This window comes from Brassica oleracea, chromosome C6 (assembly GCF_000695525.1).
Source record: "Brassica oleracea var. oleracea cultivar TO1000 chromosome C6, BOL, whole genome shotgun sequence".
Lineage (NCBI taxonomy): Eukaryota > Viridiplantae > Streptophyta > Magnoliopsida > Brassicales > Brassicaceae > Brassica > Brassica oleracea.
The window spans coordinates 28,262,191-28,272,573 of NC_027753.1; the positions used below are offsets into that span (position 1 = coordinate 28,262,191).

At 33.6% G+C, this 10,383-nt stretch overlaps 1 protein-coding gene and 1 long non-coding RNA gene across 3 annotated transcripts in view; both read right to left on the reverse strand.

The window, feature by feature from the left end:
- Positions 1-4,027: 4,027 nt before the first annotated feature.
- LOC106296758 lies at positions 4,028-7,782 on the reverse strand. Of its 2 annotated transcripts, none has more exons than XM_013732985.1 (9): positions 7,544-7,782; positions 6,904-7,059; positions 6,585-6,744; positions 6,259-6,299; positions 5,221-6,069; positions 5,012-5,113; positions 4,571-4,858; positions 4,431-4,490; positions 4,028-4,320 (listed from the first exon to the last, which is right to left on the reverse strand). In XM_013732985.1, exons 2-9 carry the CDS (start codon positions 7,030-7,032, stop codon positions 4,216-4,218), a joined length of 1,734 nt encoding a protein of 577 aa, XP_013588439.1. In that variant the 5' UTR covers positions 7,033-7,059; positions 7,544-7,782; the 3' UTR covers positions 4,028-4,215. The 2 variants fall into 2 exon arrangements, with proteins under 2 accessions (XP_013588439.1, XP_013588438.1); XM_013732984.1 differs by having other exon boundaries at positions 6,241-6,299.
- A 1,452-nt stretch (positions 7,783-9,234) lies between these two features.
- LOC106299619 overlaps positions 9,235-10,383 on the reverse strand; it is a 4,581-nt gene continuing 3,432 nt past the window's right edge. The window contains exons 2-4 of the long non-coding RNA XR_001261822.1: positions 9,698-9,775; positions 9,477-9,603; positions 9,235-9,392 (exon numbers count right to left, since the gene is read on the reverse strand). This is a non-coding gene — a long non-coding RNA (uncharacterized LOC106299619). The remainder of the gene's footprint in view (positions 9,393-9,476; positions 9,604-9,697; positions 9,776-10,383) is intronic.

Consider the following 10,383-nt stretch of genomic DNA (forward strand, 5'->3'; position numbering starts at 1 on the left):
TAGATTCGTTTAAATCGGAACATATTAATGTGAGTTTCTTAAATTAGATTTTTAATATGTATATATACGTAAGAATACTTCTTATGTTTTAAAAAAAAATAGAATACTTCATCTCTTTCCTAAATTTTTAAGTTAATATCAATCCACTTCTATAATCCAAGATGAGGAAATCCCTTCAACTCTCGTTTACGTTCTTAATTATCTCCATCATTCTCTCACAAGGTTTGTATTTACATCTTAATATATTGCATATAGTAATTCCATAATAAATTGATTATACTAAAATTTGACTTTTAAAATATTGTAAACCCCCATATAATAAATTTTGTTTACTATGTAAAACATAGCATTAAATTATCTCTTTGTATAAAATTCATAAATTTGCAGAAGGCTGGAAAATATAGAAAGTATGGTCAGAAATGTTTGCGTTAAAATTGAAAGGATCAACCCTGAAGTATTTAAGTATTTTTTATACTTTATTTCATTTATAATTTTTTTTTAATGTATCGGTTTATATATGATTAAAAACTATTATGATAAAATAATATTAAATAGTTTCATTTTTATCATGTATTTATGAACATTTTGTCCTGCACATACATATGATTTAAACAACATTTTTCATAATATGGATGAACTATAGTTCTTCATCTTCTTGTTCCATAATCACTGTTTGAAAAGAAACAGTCCATGTCTTACAACGAAGATGTGAAAGTAAAGCGTTGTGCATGTTCGGATCCATCTTGCAACCAGTGGAGTGATCTATATCCACATGCTCAAGTAACAAGAAGAAATATGTGGGCAAAGAAGCTAAAGTAAACATCGTTTCATTAAATCATTAAAGCATTTCAACACCTTGATGGTTCTAAATACAGACAAAACACTAATTTATAGATACATAAGCAAGTTCTGTGTATGTTCTTTTACATAAGAGTTGGTATGAAGACTGTTGCAATGTTGTTGTTTGACCACTTTTATTATTTAATGGTTAACTTCTGATGCTTCTAAGATAATATGTTCCTCCCAAGTCTTGTCAACATGAAAGACCAATTAAAATTTTTAATTAAATACTTACTAATTTTTTTATATAATCTTATAAATTATGTTACGTGTGGGACATCCACCTAATAAACTATAAATTCAAATAGTAATGTTTGAAAAAGATTTTATTAACATTCCTTTAAATAAATTCATAATTCTAAAAATAGCAATAACTTTTTGATAACATCAGAATTATGTACACGCAGAGGACACATACCTTTTTATTTACTTATAGGAAAATGAACGAGTCTAAAGCTTCCACATGTTATATGAGCAAAACATGGATTTTTCTAAATTAGATTCGTTTAAATCAGAATATATTAATGTGAGTTTCTTAAATTAGATTTTTAATATGTATATATATATAAGAATACTTCTTATGTTTTAACAAATAGAATACTTCATCTATTTCCTAAATTTTAAGTCAATATCAATCCATTTCTATAATCCAAGATGAAGAAATTCCTTCAACTCTAGAAAATATGGTCAGAAAGTTTTGCGTTAAAATTGAAAGGATCATCCCTGAAGTAGTTATTTGTTTTTTATACTTTAGTCCAATAATAATTTTTTTAATGTATGGGTTATATATGATTAAGAACTTTCATGATAAAATAATATTAAATAATTTTATTTTTTATCATCTATTTATGAACGTTTGTTCCTGCATATACAAATGATTTAACCAACATTTTGCATAATATGGATGAACTATAGTTCTTATGTAAATTTATGTGATATTTTAATTAAATTTATATATTTATAGATAATCTGTTATGCTTCCAATACATACAATAGTTGTTCTTAAAACATCAAATTTTTATATGTAATGTTTATTAATATGCACACAATTCTTAAAATAATATTTTCACAAAACAAAAAAATGTTTGACCAAACCATATGCTCATTTTCTTTATTTACAGGCAAAAAGTATTTCTCCTTTTTTTTTACTTATAACGCTTAAGATAAAAAATTTATTAAACAGTTTTTGTTGATAAATAAGTTTTATATTTCAGAAAATGTATATATATTTTTCAAACAATTAAAAGTTGGTTTGTTATATCTAACATAAATGATGGCAGAAGCACATAAAAATAATTGTCTTCATAAAATCCCAATAAAAGGAAGCTAATGTATTCCAAATAAATGTTTGGCTATGTGTAAGAAGCAACATGGAACTCTTGGTAGTTGTTCGGAAAAAGAAATTTGTAGTTGTGCTTGTAAGTAAGGGTTCTCACTAAGTGTTATGAATCTAATAATGTCCAACCAAAGTTGTATATAATTTTTTTAACAATAAATGTCTAAATGTTTGTCTCAGATTTGTGGATCTATTTATAGTAAATAATAATATGAATGTTAAATAAATACAAATGTGTAAAAGAAGATTGGACTTTTAATAAAATAAATGATCACATTATTATTAGATGTAACCAATATTGTGTATATGATCGTAAAAGCTTAAGACAAGTTAAAAAGATAGAGATGAAATCACATCCAATATTTAAATGTGAGATAATCAACTAACATATAATTTTGTATATATTGTAAGATAAAATAAAAATAAAAATAAAAAAAAAGCTAGAGTTGATTATCAAACAAGGAAATATTAGAAAGAGCAACAGATCATGCAAGAGGAGTCCATGTTTGAATTTTCTTGACAGATGGGTTGTAGACAAGCCATGGGAAGGTCCTACAAACTCATCAGACAACGCAAAGAAAATTGATAGCACTGTTTCTGAACATGACAAAGCTCTGGTCATGAAGAACATTCTCACAACCAGAGTTTTGGGTAGACCTCCTCCAATGTCATCATCAGCTATGAGTTCTGAGACTTCATCCACATCTCAGTCCCCAGTTTCTTCCCATGAAGTTTCCTTGAGGAAGGAGGTTATTACAGAAATCCAAGTTACATGAGCCTGGCACAATCTATCAAAGCTAAGCAGAGACAATCACGGTATTCTTCATCTTCTTCTTCCAAAACCTGGTTTGAGAAGAAACAATCCATGTTTTACAACGGAGATGTAAATGTAAAGCGTTGTGTTTGTTCGGATCAATCTTGCAACCAGTGGAGTGATCTATATCGACCGGCTCAAGTAACAAGGAGAAATACGTGGGAAAGAGGCTAAAGTAAACATCGTTTCATTAAATACTGTTGCAATGTTGTTGTTTGGCCACTTTGATTATTTAATAATTAACTTCGGATGCTTCTGAAACAATTTGTTCCTCCCATTTTTTGTCAATATGAAACGAAGAGCAATGCTTCATCTTTTGACATGAAAAGCCATTTAAATGACCAAATAACATAGTTTATACCAAAGCTTCCTTATAAATTTTACTCGATCTAAAAATTGCTCTTACTATCAAAATCTAAAACTGAATTCAATTATCTGACTATTACACAGTTTTCACTAATCACTATTTTAATGTATAAACTAAAAAATAAATTAAATACTTACTAAATTTTTAGATTTAGTTCATAAATTATATTACAGTTCTGAGATTTCATCCACATTTCAGTCCCCAGTCCCCTACTCATTAAATTTTCTTGAGGAAGGAAATTATTACAGAAAGTCAATTTATACGAACCTTACACAATCTATCAAAGGTAAGCAGAGATGATCAGGTTCTTCTTCATCTTCTTGTTCCAAAACACCATTTAAGTAAAAACAGTATGTTTTACAACGGAAATGTGAATGTAAAGGGTTGTGCTGGTTCGTAGTGGACTAATCTATATCCACCAGCGCAAGGAACAGGGAAGCATATGTGGGCTAAAGCAAACATCGTTAACTGAATCTTTAAAGCACTTTCAACATCTTGTTGGTTCCATGAAATACATAAACGGATTATAAGTTATATAAGCAATTGCTGTGTATGTTTCTTACTTATAAATTAGTTTGAAGACAGCACTGTTGTTGTTTGGCCACTTTGATTATTTAATAATTAACTTCTGATTTTTCTGAGACGATATGTTCCTTTTATTTCTTGTCAATATGAAACCAAGATCAGTTTCATCTTTAGACCAATACCACAGTTTTAGACCAAAGCTTATAAAAGTTACACAAGTCAGCAAAAACTGCATCTTATCTCACATTTCTCATCTTCCTTACTTGGTTGCTATTTTACAAAACTCAGCTACAAGGAGTTGGATCTTGTTTCCTCATCTCGAATAATCTTATTTTATCGGTGATTCCGTGGGACCAGTGCTTGCTTCTCCGCGAGTTCCCTTACCTGCAACAGAAGCTGCATAGGAATGTGCATCGATCCATGTTTCTTGAGACTTCCCTGGAAACACAACCCCAACACATACTCAAAAGGTTTTGTTGGCAAAGGAAAAAAGAAGTTTACAAGCTAAAGGGATGTATGTATATATATATATAGAGAGAGAGAGATACCATAATGTTTGAGGGACTCTGAGCAAAGTTTGTTCTCAGAAGAAGATTTCGCCATTTGTCCTACAAATTACAACAAACTGATCATAAACAAAGCCTAGATTGATAGGACTATCTCAAGAGAGGTTAAGAAGTTGAATTACCTTGAGATCTACAGGGGTACGGTACGAATGAGATGAAAACGAAAGATTTTTGATTTCAGACCACTTCCCAGCTCCATACTTGGCTACACCTTCTACTAATTGTGTAACCTCAGATAGAGTCCAAGCTCGGTGATGCTTCCTTCTAAGTCCACCACCTTGCATCGTTGGCAAGCCAATGTTATTATTGTCATCTGAGCTATTTCCAGATGAGTCTATGTTCTCTGTCTCCATGTCTTGATCAACCTCAGTGAGAACATCCTCCTCATTGTTGCTGCTACTTGTAGCTGACTGCATTTGCAACGATAAACTGTATCATATTTGCAAAACCAATTTCTTCTAAAAATATCAAGTGGATGGTACATTAAATCTTAATTCTCTATTGTCTGCAAAGTAGAATGACGAAACTAAATAGACAGAACCAAAAAAACAGGTATGCCTTACTTCTTTCTGGTCTGGTCCAGAAGCCGACTTTAGCACTTCACTGTATAGCATGTTACTCTCTCCTGAACTAGCTTTTGCCTCCAAGCAACTGGAGTGACATTCCTAAACAATGTTGCATTATCCTTTTTAAATACATTCCAACTTAGAAAAAAAAAAAAGCAAAGCCAAATAACTATATTGAGAAGAATGAGTAAACCAAGAGAAAATACCATAAGAGCCATGATGTTCTCTCTTGGACGGCTTCTCCGGACAAGAGAAACATAAGGAACCTCAATTTCAGATCCAGCAAGGGACACCACCCTGGTGACGGTGACTCTCGTCCCTAAGGAGACGCTAATAGACCTCACATCAGATTTTTCTGATAGCTTCTGATCTTTTGAAGTAACCACTGGCTGTTTCTCATCGTTTTCTGAAAGTTCTTCAATGTATCTTCGTGTAGGTTTCCTAACCCTTTTTGCAGCCCTCTCTTCACTGGAAAAATCTTCAGTGAGACTATGGCCAGAAGCATTTGAATGTCCATTCGAATTATCAGTACTAGAAGGTGGTGCATCATTGGCCTTGTCTTGATTTCCAACTAGTTTTTTATCTTTAATTGTCAGGTTAGTGGTTGGTACATTACAGGAATTAGTAAGTCCCGTTGTAATCCTCCTTTTCAGCCAAGTCTTGTCCTTAACAGTCGTCTCACGGCCAAAGGTTGCCTTGAATGTTTCTTGCAGTGCCTTAATAGGTAAATTATTCAAGCATATCTCACCTCTAACTAAAGAAAAATCAGGTCTTTGAGCATCAGCAGGAGGCGCTGCAGTTTCTTTTGGACTAGCTGCTGCGTTTGAGCATGGTTCAACCGTATTAGATTGATCCACATTGCATCCGTTCTGAACATCTGATGAGAAAGGAATGGGTTGCTGCAGCGAAGGTTCATGGTGGACATGATCCTCATTAAACATACTGGTTTCATTACAACACTGGCTGTTGGCATCTGGAGCAGAAAGCATGTGAGGACTATGTACCATGGCAAGTCTCTCATCCTGTTCGACCTTTTGCAACATCTGCTCGTTATACTGCAAAAAATATCAAATTTGGAGCAAAATCTAAGGAGTAAGGTCATCTAGAATTCTTATGAAATTCACAGACATTAAAACATTTAGAACCAGAAATAAGAAAAGAGTAGTTGTAGAAAAGATACACTGCTAGAAAAATATTTTTTAAAAAAATTGTGAAATGGGACTAACCTCAGGTTGAGAATTCACCTGCTCTGTATATGGTTCCACACATCCAGACTGCAATAAACCTGAACTGATAGAAAAACGTTATCGCCAAGAAGTAAGTAAACAATCCAGGAGGAAAAGCCAAAGAGAGTTAAGCATATATCACTAATAGAAAAAGGTCTGGATGAAGGTAAAATGGATTGATAAACGTCTACAAGAAACCTAGATTTTTCTCTTGGAAATGCTTAGAAGTGCATCTAGATATACAATAATACAATGCGTTCGCTAGAAACAAACCAGTGTTCCCTTAAAAAGAACATCATCAGTAGAGAATCAGTTGAACATGTAAGGAATGGGGAGAAGCAAACCTTGAGAAGTTTCTTCTAGTTGGGGTAACTGAGAAGGTAACCCTTGGGCGGAAAGGGAGCCTACACTCTGACAAGCATCTGACGCAGTATGCATATCCGTCTCATTGACCTTAAAAATTTCTTCATCGGTTGCAGGCACTAGTCTCCCATCTCCTGCAACCTATACCATTTCCATAAACCACATAAGATCAGATTTTGAAAGAATAATACATATACATCCACAGTAGATAGATTTCTCAATTAAAGAAATTATATATCAAACAAGAGGATCAACTATACAAGTGACATCTAAAGAAGACAGTACAATGTGTAAGCGTACCCGGACAAGCTTGTAGGCAACAGGATTCTTAATCTGATTTGTTGAAGAGAAAGGTGTGATCCTTGTCTGAGCAGCACTGCCTTCAAACATCTCTCTGCAGTCCTTAACATTTCCACCCACAGTCCCCATCGCAAACCGTACTCAAACGCACAGAGCCTGAGAATCCAAAACAGGAAAAAAAAAAAAAAGAGCTAAATGATCAACATATTCTTCAAGTGAGACCCAAAAAAACAATCCACAATAGAATTCTTAAGAGAGATTCCAAGAATGCATAGTCCAAACAGATCACCATATGTATCCCCTTAGATTCTTAATTTACTAACTGACAGCATATATGTACAATGACCTAAACCAAAATGCATTCTCCTTCAAAGTAATGCCATCAAACAAAAAGGAGTCTCTTCATTAACTTCAGTGAGAAAAGTATCTAGTTTTTAACACAAAAACAAGGCCTTTGAAGAGACAGAAAAAAAAAAAAAAACTAAAAATACTACAGATTTGAACTCCACATCATCAAATTCCATAGAAGTTTCACAATTGGGCATATTCGAATGCAACGTAGAGGTATAGCCAAACCTTATCAAGAAAGAACAAAATTAAAGCTTTGAAAAAAATAGAGACTGGAAACTCTAATGCTTACCACCGGGAAATTGAGTTAGTCGCCGGTGAAATCGATGGAAAGCAATTAAACTTTCCGGTGAACACGAAGCGTCGGAGTCGAATTCATCTTCGAATACTGGATTCGCCGAAGATGGGGTAACTGAGGAGAAGCTTATTAGATTCTTAAAGCATAATAAAGGAAGGCAAATAAAATTGGAAGGAAAATAACAAAAGTGCGGACACGAAAGTGTTTTTATTAACTCAAAAAATCTTCTTTAGTTTTGGAGTTGGAATCCGTATATAGGCTTCTGAGTTTATGACTTTAGATGTTTTGTCTGATTTTGCCACGTCAGTAAATAGATGAATAATGACGAAATAGAATTAACTACGTCACGTGTACAAGAACGCTGAGTCGTCTGGTATCTCTAGACTAGACCTACGCGCCGTTTAACAGTTCGTGAAACGAAATTAAAGTTCATTTGCGTAGGTGGCTGGGTATTTCTGTTAGTCCAGATTTAATTATTGTTTTATAAATTACTTTTCTTCAAAATTTAAAAGTCAATTACGATTTCAAATTTGTTTACATAAAAGAATCATCCATAAGGAGTAACTCAAGATGTAAATGGATTATCTCAAAGCAAGAACGATGATGACTAATAGTGAAATAAGTTGTATACTTGTATATCAAGTTAGAACAAGCTAAGATCATAATATCGTCGGAGATATTAACAAAAAGAGAAGAAAACTAGTAAACAACAAGCAAAACCATTTATCAACTGTAAAAGCGATGAAGAGAGTCTTCTAGAGGGGGTTACATTGGACTGTTAGGGAGAAGATTTACAGTAGCGTGGAGAGAACGAGACCTTATCTTTTCTCTATTGAAACTGCCTTTGGCATGTTTTGAATATGCGAGATCATGGTTTAATGAAGCTGCAGTTGTCTGTTAAGCCATCTTTTAATAAGACAAATCATATGCTGACTTCCCCCGCTTGGTTTCAACAACATTTTCATGAAGGAAACAGGGTGCTGCAGCCAAAGGAAGCATAAGCAAGGAAGATGCTGCCGGTGCCCGCTCTTACCCATGGCAACATGGACATTTGCCATGGGTCCATAATTTTTTTTTGTGTTGTTTTAAAAATCTATTCAATCTGTTAAATTATCAAAGAATGCTCATAATTAAGTGAACCTAATTTACTTATTAAAAACAAAATAATAAGAAATCTGTACTTTCACTATTAGTTTTGAGATATTTTTTTCTATTTGTTCCAGGTCTTAGAGATAAAGTTAAAAAAATGCAGTGAAAAAAATATAGAGAATATTTATAAACGGATCCAAATTTCGTATTTCGCCCAGAGCTATTATATTGGTTAAGACGGCATGTTGCTCGCATATGTGTTGAAGCTTTAAGTGTGATCCTACTACCAATAGGACTGATATTCCAGGTAGATAACATTCTTTGCTTTTCTAGGGAAAGAAGAAAACCAGTAAACAAGTTTTATTTGATGCAGCTTCCAATACAAAGATTACTGATGAGGCTTTGACTCTATCAAGTTTCAAATGGAGAAGAGGCTGTTTCTGACTGGGAAGGACAGTTGATGAAAGTAATGCAGAGACATAGTGAAAATAGGGCTGGATAAAATATTTGTAAATTTTGATTCTACTCGTTATCCGTTTCTATCCGAACCGAAAAATCCAGAGATATCCGTAAAACAAATATAACAAATCATTTCTTAGCTCCACACTCACATTAGCACTGAATCTACAGAACACAAAGATTGATCATTCTTTGGTACATTACTCGCATCTAAATCTCTTCTGGTTATTAGCCTTCCCATCAGATCTCAAGGTCCCAGTGGATTCTCCTTCTGGTGAAGCATCAACCGATCTGGCTAAAGAATGAGAGAGACCACCATAAAGACTTGCCACAGTTCTGATATTATTATTGAACTCTCTTATCAAACCAATATTTCTACCTAAGTGATCTGCTTGTTTTGACTCGTGGTTCTGGTTGATCTCGTTGATCAGAAGCCGGTTTTGATCGAGAATATCTTGAACCTGAACAAAGCTCTTCTGGAAATTTTGCAACACTTTCCCATCCATCTGTTATCAGAATATAACAAAACCATTGGAGAATATCAATTACCCTTTGTATGCATATGATAAAAACAAGGTTTGAAAGGATAAGAGAACTCACATTTAACAACAATGCTTAAGTCTTCTACTTCTTCCGTTGACCTTGTCTATAAGCTCTTGATCTCACATGAGATTCCAACTTTTCCAGTAGCACAAAGCCAAGATAAAATAATTTTTAAGTTATATTTATCAGTCAATCTCAGAACCCTGAGTTTTGGACAAGATACCAATCAATGTTATGTGAAAAGAGATCTATGTATAGATAAAAAGAGAAGAAGTCAGACTTATTCTATAAGTAGACCAGAGACAGGGACATAATCTCATCAAAAGTAGAAACTGATTCCATAAAATTCATAGCAATATATAACGTCTTTAAACTAAGACCAGAAGTGATGCAGCGCATCTTCATTGCCGCCATTGCTCGAGCTTCACACCTTGCGATCATGGCGGGAGAGTCTCTTTTCGTTTGTTTTACTTAATTGGGCTTTCATTTGTATAAAGGCTTTTATTAGGACTCGTTAGGAATTAGTTAGCGTATCTTAGGAGTATATTCCATTTTCAGCTTTATTTAAAGATTGCAACAACGTGATATGAGATCACGCTTTATAATATTCAGAAAACAGAACTTTCAAGTTCATCTTCTTCCTTGTTTATCGGTATTCTTGAGAATCAACGATACACAAGCTTCGATCGAGTTTCGGGTATTCTTAGACTAAACGAATTTCGTTTGACTTACTTACGCTGCGC